Source organism: Plodia interpunctella, chromosome 3, assembly GCF_027563975.2.
Source record: "Plodia interpunctella isolate USDA-ARS_2022_Savannah chromosome 3, ilPloInte3.2, whole genome shotgun sequence".
NCBI lineage: Eukaryota > Metazoa > Arthropoda > Insecta > Lepidoptera > Pyralidae > Plodia > Plodia interpunctella.
The window spans coordinates 6,351,743-6,375,573 of record NC_071296.1 but is presented as its reverse complement, the minus strand read 5'-3'; the positions used below and the strand labels follow the sequence as shown (position 1 = coordinate 6,375,573).

General features: G+C 32.6%; 2 protein-coding genes across 2 annotated transcripts; one reads left to right on the top strand and one right to left on the bottom strand.

The window, feature by feature from the left end:
- Positions 1-378: 378 nt before the first annotated feature.
- LOC128683606 (uncharacterized protein) lies at positions 379-8,730 on the bottom strand. The gene is made up of 11 exons (XM_053769394.1): positions 8,467-8,730; positions 7,666-7,832; positions 7,295-7,422; positions 6,469-6,610; positions 5,795-5,901; positions 4,790-5,519; positions 4,576-4,699; positions 4,023-4,196; positions 3,726-3,866; positions 3,459-3,586; positions 379-3,143 (listed from the first exon to the last, which is right to left on the bottom strand). The coding sequence occupies exons 1-11, from the start codon at positions 8,467-8,469 to the stop codon at positions 3,053-3,055; spliced, it is 1,935 nt and encodes a 644-aa protein (XP_053625369.1). The 5' UTR covers positions 8,470-8,730; the 3' UTR covers positions 379-3,052.
- A 233-nt stretch (positions 8,731-8,963) lies between these two features.
- On the top strand, positions 8,964-23,772 carry Pitslre (pitslre). The gene is made up of 12 exons (XM_053769393.2): positions 8,964-9,236; positions 9,621-9,776; positions 10,911-11,695; positions 11,831-12,052; positions 12,674-12,890; positions 13,236-13,404; positions 13,739-13,921; positions 21,012-21,156; positions 21,255-21,376; positions 21,714-21,938; positions 22,329-22,547; positions 22,694-23,772. Exons 1-12 carry the CDS (start codon positions 9,160-9,162, stop codon positions 22,898-22,900), a joined length of 2,727 nt encoding a protein of 908 aa, XP_053625368.1. The 5' UTR covers positions 8,964-9,159; the 3' UTR covers positions 22,901-23,772.
- Positions 23,773-23,831: the final 59 nt, after the last annotated feature.

Here is a 23,831-nt window from a genome sequence, read left to right as displayed (position 1 = left end):
GAAGTAATTCTTGAGATTTATCTACGTAGACTATGACGTCAACATTTTGTGGAGTGGGGATGAGCCCACTCTAATTTCCTTTCGCATGATCAAAATATCAGACTCTTAAAATAGGAATAATAAATAAATATATAACCATAATAATAACTCCGTTCAAACTGGTGGGATGTTCTTATATTATCTATACTATTAGCGTAAGGTAAGCGATTGTGACTTTGTATGTTTGAGGCGGGTAGTCTCTGAAACTACCGAACCTATTTCAAATTCTTTCACCATAATATATATTTTATCTAAATATTCCCACGAGAGTGAAGCCCCGGGCAACATCTAGTATTCTATAGGCGATGGGTATGGGAATCACAATAAAACTAAAGTAACTGTGATCTAAATAACATATTTATTTTATAACATTTTTGAATCATCTTTGAATTTGATATTCTGAATATAAAATGTATTTATAAATAATAAGATACTAACAATGCGCGCAAAAGCGCGCGGCTTCGCCTACGTGAACTTTTCTGTGAAAGCGGAATAATTTTCAAACCCCATAAAGACATTTGGAGATTGTTGTTTGAAAAAAAGTAACCTATATTTTAACGACGGTCTTTAGCTATATGCAAACCAAATTTCATCAAAATCTGTCCATCAGTTTAACCGTAAACAGACAAGACTTTCGTATTTATATTATTAGTATGGATTTTAATGCCAATATCATTGTACAATGTCTTTTTAAATAATTAACAAATAATATGTACTTCATTGTAAGGCTACTTTCATGATATGATTTTAACGTTAAAAATAAATTTTCTGACAAAACACTTGTTACTTTAAAGTAATATAATAATATGTATGTTATTTAGACTCTAAATGAAAAAAACGTTAAAATTTAAATAAATATTTGAAAAACAAAGTATTGCTACATAAACATATTTTATTTATGGTTACTTGTGAAAGCCGATTATAAAAATCAGTACATACATTTTTTTTTCTAATAATTCAATACAATAGATGAAAATAGTTTGTCCTGTCCTAATCTAACGTGGCCTGCGTCCCTCTTAACGCCCGCTTTCGCGACACAGAGTTTTTAACACAAAATTATTCAATACATCATTTTGAATGAAATTAAAATCGTAGATAGGCATCGATAAAGTTAGTTATCCTGAGAAGCTGCTGGTGTTACACTTGTACCTAACCCTGTGCATACTGGATATATATCTAGATAGACTAAGTTATTATATACTATTATACATTTTTAGCTGTTTATTGCAGCTGTTTGTCATTTTTATATCATTACGCCTAGATAGGCATTGAATCCCCTTTTGATACGTATGCAGTCAGAAGAAGTGTGAATTGTTAATACTGATGGTAAAAATACTGCAAAAATTGGTATAATCATCTTTACCGCTAAATGTGTGTCTGCCTCAACTTACTTACTATAGGACACAATATATTGTTTGAATTGTCAAGTTATTATTTAATCATTATTAGGCAGTGATACATATGTATGAGATGACATAACCCATAAATCAACAAAGGATGAATATTTTGTTTCATTCGAATAAGTTTCGAATCAAACAACATATTGATCCTTGGTAACTATCATAAAAATTGTATAAGACAGGATTATATCATTTTCATTATGCTTTGCATCACAGAGATATTGTCCAACTATTTTTCATATTTTGCTAATACAATGTTTGTTATGATGAAGCCGTTTCGCTAGTGTCCTGCCAAGGGTAAAATTAGTACTGGTGTTGCGTCGTTAGCGGGCCGCAGTTAAATGTAAATTGTATGTACTGTATATGATATTAAAGAAACCTACTTTTTGTTAATTTCACACCGTGGCATAGTGCCCAAATTATTGTATGTATTGTGTATAACATTGGATTGTCATTTTGCTAACGATGGTTCTGCGCCAAAAACTTAGTGGAAAAAAAAATAGTTTCAATTAATCTAGTTGTCATTAAGCACATAGGTATACTTATCATTTAATAATAGTTGTCTATGTGAATTCCCATTGCCAGATTATATTATACTGTATAAAATTGTAAACGTGTACTTTTCACAATATAGCTAGACATCGTTGTTTTTATTCACTGCACAAAATATAAATTAAATTTACAAATATTACTTATATACATTACTTTGTCGATTTAAATTAATGGATAAGTTAACCCGTACTTTACAACTACACGTCAATATTTTGTATTGTTTTATAAAATTACAAAAATATGAACCTTACTAATAAACAATTACAATAATTTTAAAGTTACGGTCACACATGTGATATATGTCGTATTTATCAACGAAGATGCAGATTATATTGTTGATATACTTCGTCGATCATTACACGTGAGTAATTGTCTGTTTCTCACATTATTTTTATTGAAATAAACATAACAATACTTAATTACGCTGCTGTCAACCTGTTTGTACAAAATAAAAGATACGAGTAATTTACTCCGGTTATATTCAACGTTTATTAGTGAGACCTTAATATTCAAAATATAAAACTACATACTTTGGTTTGAGTACCTAACCTTTTTGTTAACAATTTGAACTCTGATCGATAAATCAGTTATATTGTAAAATTTATAAATTTCACATTGAAAATATTATATACTTTATTTACAAAAAATAAATATGCCTGAATATGGTTTGATCTTCAATACAAAAAAAAAATACTTGTGAGTGTTTTTTCTGATTGGGTGGATTGGGTCCTTTCTGCTAAACTACGTCCATATGTAAGTAAGAATACAATAAACATTTTTCATTATTTCAATATGAATACTGGATTATTACGATAATTGTTTCAAAATGATTACATATTATCTGTAATTTTATACCGTGCTCATAAAGTAAAAAAATTGTATAGAATCTACACATTTTTTATGGAGGTTTAGAACCTAACTAGCATTTTATTTTAGATTCTCAGAACATTTTTACATAATAATGAAAGATGTTTTTGATTTAGTAAACGGAATATCATTCTTTAAATTCTGTAGTATATACAATGAAGTGTACACTATATATTTCTCCATAAGTTACGTTGTTATATGCCGTCATAAGTGGACACTGATTCAGCAGATACCTGGCGGTCCAGGGTGTGATTCAGGCCGTTTTCCCGCGTCGTCGACGATGTGCTGGAAGATTAAACATTGTTGTGTTTGTTACTATTTACACTCGCAAGCAAATATTCCCGTATAAATGTCTATTTCTCACTCGAGTTTTAACCCACAGACCACTTGGCCTTATAGCTAAATGATCTGTGTTGTAACAATAACTACATAAATTATATTAATAGGATTTAGCACGAACCTTTTTTATTTAATGTTGCTGACGTTTTATTTGCGGTGTGAAGTAGCGGTGGTGGAAGCAGTTAAGTTTTCACCAATCAAAAACTGCTTTGACGATGATGCTCGCAGTCAATTTCTATATACCAGAGAAATGTGCCTCACCCGAAGAAGGGCAGCAGCGAGACGAGGCTGGCCCGAGCGGTGCACGTGCGCAGCTCCGGCAGCACCAGCACCACGTGGCGGAGGTACGCCTGCAGGCCCACCCGCCGCCGCTCCACCACGCCCGCATCCTACAATATTATGTACAGTCAACCACATGTAAAGTCTTTTATATTTTAGATTTATTGTTTTTTTTTGTTTCACTTTGTTCTAGCACATTACTACAGACCTGCATGAACCTCTATTCTGTTATGTGTGTTGTTTACTTACCTTCTTCCGTAAAGTCTTCTTTGGTGGAAATTTATAAGTTGCTATATCGGGATGACATTTTTTCAGCTGTGTGTGCAATTCGTAGAATTTTGCATATCTATGGTACACATTCCATTCTTCTTGCCCAATCTTCAAAAATATCTAGAAAGTAAAAAAATATGAAAGAATACTATATATTATTATTACTTAGATGAAGTATACGAGACAGTAATATATATCACTGGACAGAAGTATAATGTAAATAGGATATGTAGTGGTTATATTCTAAGGCGGAAGCACATGTGAGATAAATGTTACCTGGTACACGTGATAAGAATGCGTCGTCTTCCCAACTAGGAAGGCGCTGGGAATGTGGACCTTGACGTTGGACTCCGGGTAGTCCAGCATCTCGCAGGAGGTGCTCTCCAGCTCCTGCAGCCGCCGCTGCAGATGCTGGTTGAACTCCATCAGCTCCGCGTGCATCTCTGCTACCTTCGAGAATAAAAACTATATTTGTCTTATTTAACTCAATCTTTTATTTCACGCCGTAACTCTTTTTATTCAGTGTTGAAAACTTTATTACATATTTTCAATTCTTGAAATGTAAAATGTATCTCAAGAATAGTGTTCTGAAAAAAGAACTAATATTTATGCTTATCTTTTGGATAATAATGCTATAATATATATATGCTATAATAATGCTTTCCTTTTTGACGCGTAAAAAAGCTTTCATCTCTTTTATACAGGGTATGGAGATGGACAAATTCAATTCCTATCCCAAATATGAGCCCATATTTGGGATTGGAACTAACTAAAATTATTCTTACCATTTACTTATTCTAAATAATTTACGCAACTAAAGCATGCTTACCTGCACAAGTTTCTTCTCATACTGGCTCACTTCTTCATTCTCACTCCCTCCACTTTTTAAAGCTATACCGAGTTCTACAGCTGACATATACTGTCTCATTTGATCTTTTAATCTATCATTTTCTCTGAAACAAAAATATGATGATTGAGATCATACTGCATTTATGTCCTACAAATATTTTCCATGATGCATCAACATTAAATAAGACACTTACTTGCTTAAATCCAAAACTACTTTTTCTAATTTCTGTATTTTTTCCTTACTAGCTATTTCAATCTGGTTCAATTTTAATTGTAAATTTAAATATTCTTTCTCTTTTATTTCTAACATAGTATTTATATGTTTATCATCAGGTACACTTTCGTCTTCAGTAAAGCACAGTTCCAAACAAGAGGTGCTCCCATTTATACTACCAGCAACTTCTTCACTGTCACTCTCGGAAATTTTCAGATTGTTAATACTTATCTCCGAGACATCGTCCCTAATTATGTTATTTGTGTCAATGCTATTGGATGACGTGAATATTTCCTTAGCGCATTCGGATAATCTTGAGAGTATTTGGGATGGGCTGTCTATCCCTTTCACACTGTCCGGGAAGAAGTGTCGAATACCGCTTTTGCATTCCGAACTAGTAGGTTCACTGCTAGAAGCAATTGGTGGCATAACTTTAGGGTCAGGAGAATTCAGACACGTGGCTGGAGCACTATTCCAGTTGGAACTGTCATTAGGTGGAGGTATAGGCTCCATTTTTTGTTTCGGTTTATTGGTCTGTTCTTGTTTATCGAACGATATTACTTGTCTTAGAGGTTTCCGTTTTACATTACTAGACCTCACTGGCATCGGTAAAGGAATTACCGGTTCCGCTTTATTGATTTGGCTTGCGTGCTGCGAGTCATTCAGTTCGGCCCTGTCGATTGATAACGCGAACAGAATGGAAGATAAGCCTGACAAAATAAAAAACACGCATTACCGATAAGGGGAGAGGTGACCAAATATAGACAACTTTCAATATATTTAATAATGCTAAATCATTGAACCTCAGGGCAATGGCATACTTTTAAAACAGCATACAAAAATGGCATACTTTAAATCTTTATCAGTTCCTAAAAAAGTGCATAAGTGTATCTACATGTTAATTTGATTTTTTTAATTTTATTAAGTTTATAAGTAGCAACTAATTGAGAACAAATTGAGAAATGACTTTGACGAGAATACGAACCTGCTGCCATGTTGGGAAGTAGGTTAGACGACTCGGGATCCCTCACTAGAGCACCATCCTCATAATACTCCATAAGAAGCCCATGAGATATCCAACTTTGAAGATATCTACACAGAGGAAATTATTAGTATATTGTTTCTCTTTTTGGGAATCACGGCACATAGTCCGGTATTTTGAGAGCCTTGTTGCCGCTAGTTTGATGACATGTAGGTCTCCCGCCAAAACCTGCAGCAGTCCAGGCGGGAGTATGAAGTATTGCATAATGGTTGGAATGAAGTGCTGGTTTATGGAATTAAATTTGACCGGACTTAGAACTGGCTATTGCAAAGGGTTCGGACATCTACCATAATCATGATAACTGACACTAGTGGCAGGTGACTCGCCACGCACTGGTTGGGTATTATACTTTTGATATTTAAATAAATATGAAAATAAAACAATGACGTATGCTTCCTGCCCTAGAATCCACTTTATATCCTCTCGTCAATGTCGTATGAGGCGACTAAAGCAACATTCATTTAAAAAAGAGTAGAAGTCTGTTTGTATGGTCAAATTAAACAAAATAATGGGTTATTTTTACGCGGACCTCAGGCTTCAGTGCGCCACAGGCGAATGTCACTATATCACTGATAGTAAATATTGCTGAATACAAAAAGTTGGTACATTATAATTACCTCTCTAAAGACCTTTCATTTAGTGCAGCACGTAAAAAAGCTCTGAAGTACCCCAATGGAGTATTGATGTTTGACAAAATTTTGAATCTCTCTTTTTCGTGTTTTGTCAAATGGAGACATGCGTAACTCCATAGTGAATTTCCTAAAAGAAAGTAAATATGTAAGTAGTGTAAACTATTTTTACGAAAACGGAATAAGTAGTGTGTAAGATATTTAATAAGATTATTTTCAATCTTAATTTTTTTTAATAAGTGTTCTAGTTGACAGTGAAACCTACATAGTAGTGAAACTACAGTGGACCCTGGGTGGAACTCTTTGTGGTTGGGGAAGATACCACGAAAACACTCAGATGAGAGAGAGTGATTAACATTATAAACGTAAAAGCCTCTCTTCACATTTAATACATAAATCAATACAATAAATCTTGGAATTTCAAATAATATAGGAGTATATATTTTATTTTACTATCACACACAACAGATTACAACTATTACTAAACAATAAATAAAAAACAAAATTTTAAAACTAGGTTGCATTCCTTCTATAAAGATGTGTGAACATGAGAATATAAATAATTTATCTAGACTATATCAAAAATAATTTAAAGTTTGCATGTTATTAATTACATGCAAAAAAGTATAAATAAGATAAAAAGACCTACAATAAAACTACAGTATTAACATTAAATTATTAAAATACATATAAATATATAGTTACAATTACAGAGATGAAGATAACCTATCATCCTGAAAAAAGTACTATTCCCATATAAATGCATGCAATAGCTGTGGACAAAGAGCTTAGTATTTTAAAAACTGCTACATACCAATATTTACAATATTGAATGTGAAGTTCAAACTAGCTGTGACCAGAGTCTGCAAGGTTGAGTTAGAAAGGTTTGTTCTTATACCATGGCTTAGCACCCTTTCCCACTTATCACATAGCAGAGATATTCTGTGGAAATTGAAATAATGAAAAAGAATATTAAAATACTTAAATATATATAAACTGGCCCATTTACATGTGGCCAATTTTCTCCTCCAAAAAGTGGCAGTTTCTGGAAGAAAGTGGTGCTATCCTTCACTTTCCTGTGACATGAAGATGAATACCAGTACAAAAACTTAATCTAAGTTATATAGTGTAGATTTTTTTTTAATTGTAGAAAAAAAAAGTGTATGTATATATAAATATATATACCTTATGTCATCTTCAGTTGCAAGTTCAGATTTGCCTCCAAATCTATTTTGGGAGTTTTGTACACAGTTCAGCAGTTCTTGTAGAGATTGTTTGCCATTTTCAATTCTCTTCCTTACATCATCCTTATTGTCTATAGCATTAACGAATGTGTTTAAAATTTTGCTGTTCTGGAATTTGGTATTAACGACATCATATATGTATATATGTTTTTATGCACAATAGTAACATCTACTTTATAAAGTGCCATTGCCTACCAGACTTTATGTCCAAATCATACAGGAATCATGTAATTTCGGAATAAAAAGTACAGTGTTAATCCAAGGTATCAGCTACCTCATTATCAAGTTTCATAAAAATTGGCCAGCCATTTGAAGAATGAACATAAAGTGGGATTAAGTTTTTAGCAACTCTTTGTACATTTTGTCAAAAGCCTTTTAACTATGTTTACCGACATAGAGATGAAGCTATATTTACAATTTAAAGATTATAACAGTATAAAAAAAAAACATTATTGAGTATCCCATGACACACTTGGAGCTAATTTAATCTGTGTTGTTATATTGATATTTGCTTTATTTTGATGTGAAAGAAGGAGAAATAAATAAATACACTTTTACATAAAACAGTATGGATATTCGACGATAATCAATAAACAATAGATGTTAGTTTACTAGCAATGGTTAATTTATTTTTATAAATCATGTAATAACCTTGAAATATAGAAATCATAGAACTATTGGGTAGGTATTATAATTGATCGACAGGAGTATTAGCTATGTAATGTATGAATTACATACATACCATTTTATTTGCTGTTTTGCTTACAATCGTACATCACAATGATAATGAAGGAAGTTTTTTTTGAAAACATTGCTTTTATGAAGTTATAGAGCCATCACAAACTTTACGAATAGTTTAATAAAACATTGAAACTATAAATTATATAAACCCATATTTACACTTTTATTTACGAACAAAATCAAAATACAAATCAATGAAACCAATCAAGCAAAAATATTTATTAGATTGATGATCTGAGCTGTCACTGCTTGTCACTTAGATTGATAGTTGACAAAAGTTTTTTATTGTGAGTATATTTTGGCAGGGCAGGCAGGAAATGGTGCAGGCCTGCCAGAACTGTAATTGGTGAGTAAATTTACAATACCGGCAACACTAAAATGGATTTGCCAACAATAAGAAATTGAATAAAAAGTAAATTATCGACATCTTTTAGCTCTTTTAACTTATGGAGAGTAAAAGAGATATATAATAAAACCGCCATTGGCTCATGTCATGCATGTACAACAAGATGGCGTCTCGTCTCCTCGTTTGACTATGCGAACGAGATACTGCGCTTTTGAAAACTGAAGTGTTTCGTAAATTATTATTACATTTTTGATCCATCCAATTTTATTAACTTTTAATCACACATCACAAGTTTTGTAGTAAAATCTATTTAATTTGGTTTTACTACTAACATTCCTGAAGTGAATCATGAGCAATTACGAGGATGACCAAAGTGAAGATGGAGAACTAGCACGCAGTCCTGTTCAAGATGAAATGGATTTTAGGTAAATACCTACTAGCATTATCTTTTGAATATGATCTGAAAAAGTACTAAATTAAATGCATAACTTTGTATCTAGTCTATAGCAACCTCGATTTATTGTAGTACCTAACAAGTAGTGGTCAGGTCATTCATTGCTTATAATCTTACATTGCAATATTCCATGAATTATTCTATACCACAGACCATTTAACCTAAACCTAACTTAAATGGTCTGTGTTCTATACACAGTCAGTCTCCGATGTAGTGTATACCTAGTGAAAATAAATTAGTGTTTTATACATTATTTATAATTCTTTATAATATAATTGTAGGTACCTATATAAATACAAATTATATAGCACAGAATTGTGGCTTTATGTAATATATAACCTATTATTATTTTTAGTTTATCAGATGAAGACCGGGATAATGCAGATTCACTTGTCATCAAACCACCTCAGGCTGTAGTACAATCTTCACATCGAGACAAACGAGGTCATAAAAGACCTGGAAAGGATAGATACAGAGATAATTCTAGAAAAGAAAAGAAACACCTGTACAGGTAAATTTTGGCATGACTATATTTCAAAACTATATTGATTTTATTCATGTTTTCAGCTTGTATATCTCTGTATATGTCTATCTTATGAACTATGAAATTATGTATTAATCCAGACTATATTCTACCCTTGTTCCTACCAAATTTCGAGAACAAATATACACATACATATATCCTCACAAACTTATAAGTAGGATATCTAGCATATATACTTGCCTATAGTAAAGGAAAATTCACGGGGGCATGGCAATGCTTCCTTGAATTTTGTTTTGCTATTATATTATTTTGGGTGACAGTTGGTTTGCTATATAAATTATTTGTAAATAAATTATTTTTAAAACTCTTAATCTATGCTTCAAATATACCTTTTCATTTCAATAGTTGTATAAGAGTTTTAATAGAAATCCTTTTACAATATATTGCCAGCTATATGTGCTATTGAGGAGTTTGTATGTGATCTTTATTTTACTACTAGGAAAAGCTAGCAATGTACATCTTAACTGCCAAAGATTGGTGAACTTTGTGCCAATAGCATATAGGCAAGATCATAATTTTGAAAGTTTGTGAAAATGTTGGGATGGAAACCCTCCATAATGTGAAATTCCTACCATATTTTTGTCTTATTGCCAAATATATATTCAAATTTTGATGAAATTTTATACATTGAAAGGTTGAAAGAAACCTTCTTCATAGTCGTATTTCCTCATGGTTGAGGGTCATGGTCATTCATTAATGGAGTAGGTTGCCATTGCCTTCTCCATTTCACACACATGTTAATAATCAAGAAGTTTTTCTCACAATGTTTTACATCACTGGAAGAAGGTGGTCTATGAAAACTACTATTCATGAGTCAGATTGGTATATAAACTCATGTGGCATGCGTAGGATTCGAACCTTGGACCTTTTCACTCACAGAAGAGTGTCTTAACCATTATACCACCACCGCTTCAAGAATAAAACCTACAATAAAAAAAATATATTTATTATTAAACCCAGGAACCAGTAGGAGCACCTCATAGAAACATCTTAGTATTTTTTTACAGCATATGTTGTATAAAAGTCTATATTACTTATTATTATTTAAGGTCCATCACCAGACATTGGGGATGCTGTATACATAATAATATTTTTCTACAGGGAACGTGATAAATCTGATAAATCTAAAAGAGATGTTGGTAAGAATCCTGACAGAGAAGAAATATCCAAAGATTATTATAGAGAAAAACAATATTACAGAGACAAGGAATTATACAGGGAAAAAGATATTTACAAAGAAAAAGAAGCTTACAGAGAGAAAGAAGCATATCGGGATAAAGAAAGCTATAGAGAGAAAGAGGTATACAGAGAAAAAGAGGCGTACAGGGAGAAAGAAGGTTACCGTGAAAGAGATGGGAGGGACAAGGACCTTTATAAGGACAAAGAGTATAGGGATAAAGATACATCATATAGGGAAAAGGAGACATCATACAGAGAAAGAGATCATTACAAGGAACGGGAGATGTATAGAGAAAATGCTCCCTTTAGGGATACTAGAACAAGAGAGGCCTATAGGGAGAAAGAAGCATACAAAGAGAAAGACCATACTAGGGACAGAGAAATGTACTTAGGTAGAGAGCGGCAATATAAATATGGTGATGAGAGAAAGCGTGTAGACAATGACAGGATAGAATCCAGATTAAGATTATTAGCAGAAGAAGGTCATACAAATCATAATAATGAAAAGGAAAATAAGGATAGGTCGTCGGGTGATAAAGAATTAGAAGATTTAAGATCTAGATTACTAAGTAAAAGAATTACAAAAGAGTTACAAACTCAGGAAGCAACTAAAAAGCAACCTGATTCAACTAAAGAGTCAAGATCAGATCGTCATTCTTCCTTGGATAAACATCAACAGGAAAGAAGGAAAAGGCTTATTGAAGCAGGTTTGTCTTTCAGTGTACATCTGCCATAACAACAAAATTTGTTCTTTTGAGAGCATAATTAAAAATTAATAGCTTTTTAGATTGCTTTCCAATATACAATATTATACTTGTTTATTAAATTATCCATTATTTCAGATCGAGAAATGGAGAAAAGAAAACATGAGTCGCGTCATGAGTTAGAAGCGAGACGCCAAGAGCACCGCCGCCGCGGTAAGAAACGCACCATATCTCCTGAGGATGCCTCCAATAAGAAACCTAAGTCCAATCACTCACCTAATTACGATTCTGTGGTCACTGTGTCTGATGCTAGTGATGTAGAAATGAGAAGTATATCAGGACTATCTGAAACCGAAGATGGTAAGTTTTGTTGTGTTTGTTTGTTTGTGTTTTAATGTTTCTTGTTGAAATTATATGTAAACATAAAAGCTACCCATTCAGGCATTCCATGGATCATAAATAAAATTGGAATAAATGAGCAAATTAATAGAAAACTATAAAACTTGATATCAATTTATGTATAATATATTTTCTAGGTTAACTTATGGTTTATAATAGGGTAGATGAGAAATTTTAATTTTGATGACTTTACTAAGGCCCTTATTATTTGATACGCTAGTAAAAAAATACTGTGAAATTGATTGATAATTTAAAAAATATGACAATAATAATAATAATTTACACATTTTTGGACTCGTAAATGTATACTTATACTCTGACATAAAGTATAAGTAATAGCGAAAAAACTGTTTGTTTGACAGCTACCTTAAATATTGAGTTTATGCTGATGACTACTTCATAAAAGTTGCATCAAAATTTTAGTTTTTTACGATTGCTGAGGTTTTTTGTAATGGTATTATGTTTTTAATGGTTTTTCCAAACAACTTATGTTCGTATAATGCACCATCTTAAATATATCTATTTATCTAGATCACACATATTTTTTTCTATTTATATTGACTGATGTTTTTTTCAATCCAGGTGAACATTCCCGTAGTGAAACAGAGGAAAGCTCCAGTACAGCATCTGATTCAGAGGCAGAATCAAAGTCTGAGGATGATGACAATTTAGATGAGGATAAGTCAAATAAAAATGACTTAAAAGAGAAAACAAATGATAAACCAAAATTAAAAGTAAAGTCAAAATCACCTACACCAAAATTAGATCATGTAAGCCCACTGTCACACGAATCTGTGAGGTGAGTCTTATTTTCAAGTAAGACATTAAAAAAAAAAGAATGCATCCTTTAATTTTGCCCCTATATACCTTTTGTATTAAAATAAATATTCTGGAAATAAGTACACTTGATAAACATCAAACTCATTTAAGTATCTAGAAGGTTATCAATAATCTGATAACTGATTTAAGGGGTGCTCAATGCAATGTTTAAATTTATTAATTCTTGCCTTGTCCATTGATCCTAGTTTATAACTCATCTAGCTAGATATAATGTTGTCAAACCTGCTATATATTGCTTAACCTTGAAACCTTGTCATAATCTAGAGTTGATTTGTAAAGATTTAAACTTTTATGTTGTTTATAGATCCCATTCTAGATCCAAGAGCAGAAGTAGATCCCACTCCTTCTCGCCGCCGCCGCCAGGAGAAAATGGCAAGATTGCCGAGGAAGTAAAGTCTAATGAAGATGAAGAACAGGCTAAAATTAAAGAAGAAGCAATCAATGCTCTGCCTCCTTATTTCCCTGCTTTACAGGTAATATTCATTAGCTATTTTTTGTGACTAAAACTACATTACAATAATTTTGTAAACTATATTTTGCATAGTGTGGTTTTTAACACATCAAAACATGCTCCTTTCAAAAACACAAGAAGAAATTTTTGTTTCCTATTACACATTCAAGTAAGTTATTAAAACAGGCTAAGACGTAAAACAACTCAATAACAGGTAAATAAATATATATTTTTAAATGTCTTCAGGTAAAATTTACATCAAATAGAAATTAATTTTCTATTGAGCACCATCTAACAGTTGTTTAAATTGTGTAATTATTTTCAAATATATTATGTCGTTTTTCACTGTTTTATAGGGATGTCGTTCTGTTGAGGAGTTTCAATGTCTCAACAGGATTGAGGAAGGCACCTATGGAGTTGTTTACAGAGCCCGTGATAAGACGACAGAGGAAATAGTCGCTTTAAAGCGCCTAAAAATGGAAAAGGAGAAAGAAGGATTTCCTATTACATCCCTGAGGGAAATTAATACATTACTCAAGGTAGGATCACTATTTTATTATTATTTAATTAGAATAAGCTCACTTGAGCCATCCTATTGCGACACCGCTTACTCTTTTGAAGGTATACTTTTACTATTCTCATCTCATTTAAATTTAGCTCAAATGAGCCGAGAGCTGTGTAGCACTCGATGGCTCATGTGTTTAATTCACTTCATTAATGCCATGTATTTTATTCCTACAGGCCCGGCACCTCTTACCTGCAAGAGGGTTGTGCTAGAGGTGTGACCCAATTGCAAGGGTTAACAACTTCGATACACGGGCGGGCCTAAGTATCTTTTATGGAATTTATTCCAGGGGAAAACCCTTCCATACTTTCTTCCTATCAGATGTACGAAACTGATGACATACTTAATATTGTTTTAAAACATTTGAAGATAAATTAATTTGCGATGGCGATGCAAAAAATAATAATGTAAAGACTTCGTGATTAGAAGAACTACATCTGCCCATGAGGTAAAGTCCTGGGCATCCTTCACAATATGAGAATATAGCGATGTTCCATATTTCCCGTCGTAATATTCATTAAAATGTATTGTGAATGAAGCTCTATATAAAAGTAGACGATCAGTTAAGAAAGTGGATAAAAATGGCGTGGTAAAAAAGTTTTAAACATGAAAATGATTTTATTTATATTGGCTTTACCGATATTATTATGCAGTCAAGACATACACTAAGAAAACTTATTTATCATGCTGGGTAACTATTGTTAAGAAAATTATGACTATGTTAATAATGATAGCGATTGTCACTCAGAAATATTGCGCCTGTGTAATCTGAAAGTAATAATATTTTATGACAAGGAGTGTTTTGGTGTTTCTACAGCATGCACGTACACCGATGCGTGGGCAGCATTTTTGCTGTTTGAACTTAGGGAATTGTAATGCATTTGTGTATAAGCATGTACACACGTCGCTTGGCGGCTTCGATCAACTATAGAACTAAATACATGTATCATACAAACTCGAACAAAATATAGTCCTCACTTCACTTCATAGCTTCCCCTATTTCAAAAGCCCTAAGAGCGATTTCAAATAAAATATGAACTTTTTTTAAAGCTCAACGGTGTAATCTGTTCGTTAATACACTTAAAACAAGATCTAATTTAGGAAAAAAGGTTTCCATCTTAAATAAATTTTTCAACATCAATTATATTGAAAAATTCAAGTGAATTTGTAGGTTCGGCTACTGTCTTTTCGACCTTGAGGGTTTATACTCTTGCCGACAGACATTATATAAAACTAAAAAATATGACAATAACGTCATCTTTATACCTTTTAAATATTTCCTTGCATTACTAATAATCACAACACTAAACACAATGCTCTATATTTATTTTACGTTCTAAAAGTGTGATTTTTATAAAGTACCACGGTATATTTATCGTCTGTACGATCGAAAGTTCTAATTTGAAAGGAAGACCCAAATGTCGTATATATTTACGGGCTTATTATTTTGGTACGGTCATTTTCTGGTGTGTGAATGTGTATCTTGTTCATTATTGTTATCGAAGCCTAACGGACTAGTTATGCGATAAAAACCGCAAATCGATGTACAGTATTACTATTACTCTATACCATATCTCTTCCTGTTATCTCAGAGCCCAGGCTTCACTTTCCTACTGTTTCTTCTCCACTTCGAACAGTGTTCAGTATCTTTAATTGTTACACTATTGGCACGCATATCATATCACTGGTCACTTTTCATTGCCTTCAGATGATACGAAAGACTTTTAGCCACCAATTCAGCACCGGTCATAATGATTGTTGTAATTTATGTTACTGTGCGTGTGCCATTGTTATCCTTATCCTGTACATCGATTTATGTTACTCACTAATTATTCAAATAATACACGTCTGTATTCGGCTGCATCAAGATCGTAAATCGAAGAATTTTGAGTGAGGCGTTTAGTTAAGCCTTGTGTGAAATATCGATTTACAATCGAAGTATAGACTATACTTTTCACTGTGATTTTATGTTATGCTATTGAGCAAACAAGAAATTTCAGATTTTTTTTTATGCTCTAAAGCTTAAAGTCTAATTTTAAGTGGCTTACTTCCATTTATAATATGTCAAAGTTTACGAGCGTAAGAAGTAAAAAACGATTTATTCCACTTTAATTTCCGCTAATTTTGAAGATGCACACTAGCGCCACCTCACATTTGTGTCAATTTATTTTATTTCTTAGTGAAACAAAATATTTTTTTGATCAGATTATGCCACACTAAATAAAGAAGAAAGTGTTATAGTTTTCCATTACACAATGTAGTCACAGTTGACTAAAACGAAAACGGTGGCACCAAAATATGAAAAACTGCATGACTTAAAAATGATTACACTAGCTGATTAACAATCTTTATCGTTAATGACTCTTTTCGAAAGTTAAAACAACAATCCTAGAAATGTCTCAAAGATATATCCGTTCATCTTGCTCTAGTATATTGTCAAGTAGGTATATACTTGGTTCCTTCGAAAAATACTTTTAAATATAATTAACAGTATTAAACTAGAACTTTTGTCACGAATTCTTCTTTGCCTGTTGACTGTTATTAACAATGCAGATTGTGCGTAGTGCGACTTTGCTATTTGCAACCAATCACAGTGCTCCATTATGGCGCAACGTCAATTACGTCGCAATGTGATTGGTTCGTTGCGTCGAAACGATTCGATAGTGAGAAGTGAAATGCAAACCCGCACTTCGCCCTTAGGTCATGAACTGACTAAACAGGCAGAAACTTTGTACTTTGAATTTATCATTAAATTGCTATCGAAAATATACAACCCACGATAACAAGTTTGTAGTGGTATTAAATGACAGATCCACGTACAAGCAAAGACTGAGGAGTAAAAACTGACTGCTTTGCTCGCTTGTCAATCATGGCCATTGACATAATAGTTACGCTATAGTAGTTTTTTTACGGCCTGCAATAGTTTCATGCATTCAGGTTTGGAATTTCCATGCAACATGAATGATGTAAATGTAATTCAAAATTATCATTTATTAAAAAAAAATGAGGATTGCATAGATATCTTTTCTTGTGCTTCAGTGTATTTTATTGTAAAACTCAGTTACTCAAATTATACGTTAATCGCGTCTTTCAGTGGTTAGATACTCCGCTGGCTCAGCGATCCAGGCCTTCTCCTAATACTAGAATTGAATTTAATTAGTCTGACCTCTTCACATTTATCATCATATGCAGCTTTCCGTGACCCACTGCTGGGCATAGATCTCCTTCCGTCTACGCCAACCATCTCTGTCCTGGGCCATCCCCATCCAGTTGTTGGCAGCAATTTCCTTTACATCGGCCCATATAGCTGTCGGATACCCTACGCTCTGTTTTCCATTTCAGCATTACCGTGATGTTATTGGCAGTTGATATCATATTTTCACAGTGACACACCATGTAAATGTGAAAAAACTGCCTAAGCAATTGATTTCAGTAGTAGCTTCTGATAAGAAACTTCTATAGCATTTAGTTTCACATATAATATTTCTCTGAGGTCACACTTAAGTTTTTATTGTCATAATTTTTCTAACATAATTTTTAATTCTTATTTAAATTTATTGATGTTCGTTATTACAAGGATCCATTATAATTAAATAATTATTTGTTATTTAATGTCACTTTCCTGAAAATAATGGCTTATTTATTCTGTGTTTATTTTAGTTCACGACAAGTCGGTGTTTTTTTTTTTTGTAAAACACAGACATACAGAAAGTCGACAATAAATTTAAAAAATCTGAAATATTATGATAACTATAATTGTCTGTATAGTCCACCTATTGTTAACTTTTATGTTGTGCAATAATGTTTATCAAATAAAAAATAATTTTCCGTTCCACAGTCGCGCCACTGGCAATGGAATAACGAAAATCTGACCGCTTACAGCTACTAAATCTCGTGTCCACGAACAAACTATACCTATCATTTGTAAAGAAAACCTGATAACTGAATGAGCTAACCATTTCTGAATACTTGACGCTATAAACTACATTGAAGCATAGGATTTTAGTTTTATATAAGAGATGGATTGTCATGTTTGCCATAGATTTATTTTTAGATATTGACTTTGACAGAAAAAAAGTACGTGCCAAGTAACATTTTAGTTCCTACTCTACACCTAAATTGCACGTTTACTAACTTCGTGTAACATGTCGTTTTACGAAATCAATGTATTTTAGTGGACGTAGAATGTGCCCTATGCACATAAAGATTTTTTCAGGCAGTTTGGCTTGAGTTCATCAGCTGTCATGTAGCTAATAAAATTTTGTACATTTTTAGTACTAGACACACATAACAATATTTTAACGACATATGAATATTTTAATGACATAACAATATTTTAATAATGTGATATAGAATTTTAAGTATCTTTGATCGAAAGTTATAAATGGAAGAGAATTATCTATCATGAACATTAAGTACTACCGTTACGTTGGAATAGTAAATTCTAATGTGAAAAATAAACAATTGCTATTGCACGAATAGTGTTGGGTTTATTCTATAATACAAAATAGTCAATGTTATTGTTTCTTGGACTAAGAATAAATCTGATTAATCATATTAACACTTTTTTTTAAGCACATTATTAATTTTGTATTAACAATAATTTTAGCTAATATAACTGTGTGTGATTATATTATTGTTACAGTTTACTTTGAAAGAATTAAGCGAAATAAAATATTAAATAAAATATTCTAATTATGAATAATGTCAGATAGATTATGGCCGTTTTCACAAATGAATCCCTGTTAATACCCAAGTTTCTTTTAAGAATTCAGCTGATATCTAAATGACAGTTCTCTTATTATTTACTATTTGGGAACGCTAGTGCAAGCATCATCGCGGACGCGTTATCGTCCCTCCGATTCTGAAGCAAATTCACCAACTTCCTTCTCTCTCTCGTCTGAGCGTTTTTCCAGTTTCTTTCGCCACCATTACCAGTAATTTTTAGAACAACAAAAACGTTCTACAAATTGTACGCACTACAAATAATACCTTTTCCAAAATGGCTGCCCCAAAATAGTCTTACGACCTTACAAAATACCATTCACTGACTCTCATATATGATTCCTACTTCATATTTAAAATCATTTGTATGGTGTAGTATAATGTATATAGATTATTTTTCTAGATTTCGCTAATATAATAAATTGATAAAAAATGTGATAGTGGAACTTGTGTGTGATGGTTTCGTTGTAGTTTTTTTTGTTGATTCTGGAAAAGACATACGTGAAAACATTATATTTTGTGAATGCCAAATTCTGTAAATGTCAGACCCTAAATAAGATATTTAAAAATAAATAAGATATTTTTGTATAATTGCAAAATTTTTCAAAATACTTTTCAGTGAAATTTTTGTGATTGTCGTCACATTTATTTATAGGCTAGCATTACTTATAACTAAACTGAGGCACAGTATTTTCATGGCTTTTATAGAATCCGGCGTGTTTATAGAATCTAGATAGATAACACATAATTTCTTGAATAATAATAATAACCGCTTTTGAAATTCCTGATTTGAATAATAGTGTATTTGAATAATATACATTTTATTAAAACATTTTTTCATAACTCCCGGCAAATAGATATAGATAGATATTTTTAGATATAGATAGAATTTTACTATGAAATTAAAAAGTAAATATAATATATCCATAATGTGATTAATTTCATTTTACTGTGGAATTATTATATCTATATTTTTATTTCTTAGCATCTAAATTCATGTGTTAATTAAAAGTAATTTCTTAAAATTTTTCGGTTTTTAAGCTTACCAGCAGACCTCAGTTTATCCTTTACTAGCCGCCCGTCCCGGCTTCGCTGGGGTAAAAACATAATACCCCTAAACCTTCATAAGGAATCTTTTTTGAAAACTTCATGGAACTCCTATCTTTTGTTGAAAACTGCATGGAAATCCGTGCAGTAGTTTTTGAGTTTATCACGAACAGATAGACGCGGTAGATGACTTTGTTTTATAATATTTAAGGATATATGTTTTGAACTGTCATTTATGCTTAACTTTATTTATTATTTTATGCTTTAGCAAAATCTGTCAATCGTTCATTCTTTTTACATTTATTTTATAATTAATTATTAATTAATTATTAATTAATCATTAAGTATTACAATATTTTATTCCAGATAACATCGCCATCGCAAATTACGAAGTGTTAAGATTTTTTTAATGCTTTTAAAATATATGACATTTATGAAGTGTGTTAGTTATACATTTGTGTTATTATTGTATTTGAATTGTAATACATCAAACCAAAAAAGCCAGTCACAGTCAGTAAATTGTGCTATTATTTTCGCCAATTGAAAACGGAATTCGTAATGGTAACCAAGTCACAGTTTTTAATTATTATTTCCTTGATAAGTTTCATTGTGCTGTATTTGCGACAGAATTGATGATCATTCTTTATTTATAGTACAGAAAAATATACAGTTTGGGAAAGTAAAATATTCATAATAGATCGTTCTGAGGGCTGGTCTGCATACACTTTGTTGAGTATAGCCAGTTTCTTATATTCAAAATTATTATTTTTTGTTCAAAATATAGAAGGACACAAATTCAATGCTGTGACTTGTCTACAAATATTAAATCGTATTTCATTCTTATTTAGCATTATAGTTTATTTACTTGGTCTAAGAGCTCCTAAATATAATTTAGATTTCTAATCACTATTGTAGATTTTGTGTAAAAACAATTTCTTCAAAAACTTTTACTGAGTGTCGAATTAAGTTAAACCAGTATATAATATAATTCCAAAATTTCCAACCTTTACGTTCAATTTACGGGGTTCCCCAGGTTTAACTGTTTATGAAGTTATTTAATTATCTGTGTATATATATTTTTTAAATCCTTGTTCAATGGATCGTTACGTAACCCTACATTTTCAACCATATTTTTTACGCATACATTATACGAGCTATTAAGTAAAGAGTTTCCCAAACTGACACTTCATAGGCGAGAACGGAAAATGTCACGCATATTAAATTTTGATTAGTTTCGTTGGAATTGTTTCGATCTAATACTGACAAGTCGCACAACCACTTTAATGTTTCAGGGCCAGCATCCTAATATCGTGACTTGTAGGGAGATCGTGGTAGGCTACAATATGGACAAAATATTTATAGTGATGGATTATGTGGAGCATGACCTCAAAAGCCTTATGGAGACCATGAGAGGAAAGAAACAAGTGTTTCTGCCAGGTAAGATATATTTTTACTAGCGAATCCTATTTTGTATCGCCTTTCAGATTTGAACAACGTTTAGGACTTTTGATAAATTTACTTTTTGTGTATTTCAGGGGAAGTTAAATGTTTGATGACACAGCTCCTGAGGGCTGTACATCATCTTCACGACAACTGGATTTTGCATAGAGATCTCAAAACCAGCAATCTGCTGCTTTCTCATAAAGGTGTTTTGAAGGCAAGTATTGAATTTATAGATTTTTCTATGAAGTGTGTGTGGCCAACCAAACTACAGACTCGCCAACGTCAATTCTTGGGATACAACTCGTATATTTAGCCTGCTGACTTATTGTCTTCCGTTTAGTCTTTATCATAATTAAAAAACATATATTATTGAATTCTAGCATCATGTAAAAACATAATACATTATATTTCCACGCGATCTATAGGTGAAAACCGTACAAAAATCCGTCCGGTAGTTTTTGAGTTTATCACGTTCATACAGCCTTGCAACAGAAGTTATTTTTGTAATATGTAAGGATAGTTATTTCAAACAACTGTCTACTTATTTTCAGGTTGGTGATTTTGGTTTAGCTAGGGAATATGGATCTCCTCTTCGTCAATACACACCGATCGTAGTGACTCTATGGTATCGCGCCCCCGAACTACTTCTGTGCTGCAAAGAATACTCGACACATATCGATATGTGGAGTGTTGGCTGCATATTTGGGGAATTCGTTTCAATGAACCCCCTGTTCCCAGGAAAATCGGAAGTTGATGAATTGAACAGGATATTCAAGGTAAGCTAAATTATAAATAACTACATTGCGTATATTATGATTATTGTACGTGCCTAGTCTTAGTCTATGTAATCCTTGTTTTAAAACAACTATTCTTCAAATACAGATATAGTGTCACGCCTTTATTTCTTACGGGTTTATACAGCCAAGAGTAGCAAACTCAGAAAGCCATGTTTAGCTAGGTTTATGTCAGATGATTCTATGTAATAAATACATATAATGTGTACTACTATAATAGGTTTAGGTTTAAAGCTTTGCATTCCAAATCAATCTTTTGACTGGCAACAAATGAACCGTCTTTTTTAAACCACCATCATATTCATCTACAATAAAGTTGTTAATGGAAAAATGTAGATGTGTAGTGTCTTAACAAATTTTAATTTATTCTAGGATCTTGGCACTCCATCGGAGTCTTGCTGGCCTGGGTACAGTGAATTGCCCGCCGTGCAGAAGATGACGTTCGCTGAGCACCCACCTGGGGGTTTGCGGCAGCGAATAGGGCAGGATTTGCTGTCCGAAGCGGGACTCACGCTACTGCAAAGTTTCCTCACTTACGATCCTGCTAAAAGGATAACCGCCGAAGCTGCGCTGGATCATCCATATTTTAAGGTCCACAATTATTTTATGATCGTCAATTTTTTCACATATAATAGGAATGATGATAATATTTTGAGTCAACTTTCAATTAAAATGTGATATATGTAATATGCAGGTATATTTCAGAGTGAGACTAAATGAGTACTGTTTTGTTACAGGAGCACCCGGTTGCCATCGACCCAGCGATGTTCCCGACGTGGCCGGCGAAGTCGGAGGGCAACCGGCGCACCACGCACAGCCCGCGGCCGCCGGCCGGCGGCGCCGCCTACGCGCAGTACTCGCGCTCCGACTCCGACGAGGCGCTCGGCTTCCAGCTGCAACATCGCTCCGTCAACGTGGCGCCGGGATTCTCGCTCAAATTCTAGCGACGCCCATCTCGCCGCACGCCAACGCAAAGCTGATGTTCGTTTTATATCCCCTTACTTTTACGTCAACATTAGAGCATAACGTGCACAGATAAAATGGAAAAGAGTAGTTTCAGTAATTATATGTACGTATCCATATAATATCATAAAAATTATAGATAGTGCATTAATCAGTTTGGGCACTGTTGCTAAAAAGAGCAACTGCTACTTAATACGTAACGTAATCTTGCGCGAAGGAAGATTTCATTAAATCTTATTTTACCCGGAATAGATCCCAGGGTATAAAACATACTTCGGTTTCATAGCCATTCCTTACAAATCAACAATTGGCACAGAAATCGGAATAATAGTATTCGATCTCTATGACAGTAGAAAATCAAGGATTATTTGTAATGAACAACAATTTTGGAATGAATTTAGTATTTAATGAAAGTAGAATGCCTTTAATTTTCAAAAAAATATGTATGTTTCAGACTGTGACATGATTGTATGTACTTATTTTATTATAAACTATAGAGAAGATTTTTCAAATAAAGAAGAATACTGTAAATACGAGCTCTATTTTTCCATTGCCGTTGTATAACAATATTTAATCATTCTGTGGTTGTGCATGTGCATATTTGGTTAAATACCTTATTTTATTACTCTAAGATAATGACAAAGTACATTTACATAACTGTCAAAAAAGGTATGTAATATTTTGGAGTTGTTTGTCAAGGCCAGCCATAACCACATAACATTGAATCATTATTTAATGATAAAAATAATTATGTATATAGTTAAGTCGTTCTGCATCTATGAAAGGTAAACTAGAATTAAAATAGGTTATGTAGTAATTATGGTACAATAATTATAATTATTGTTTTGACAAACTGTTTTTTATTTAGTACGCTTGAATTTAAAATACAAAAAAACAACAAGTTACAACATC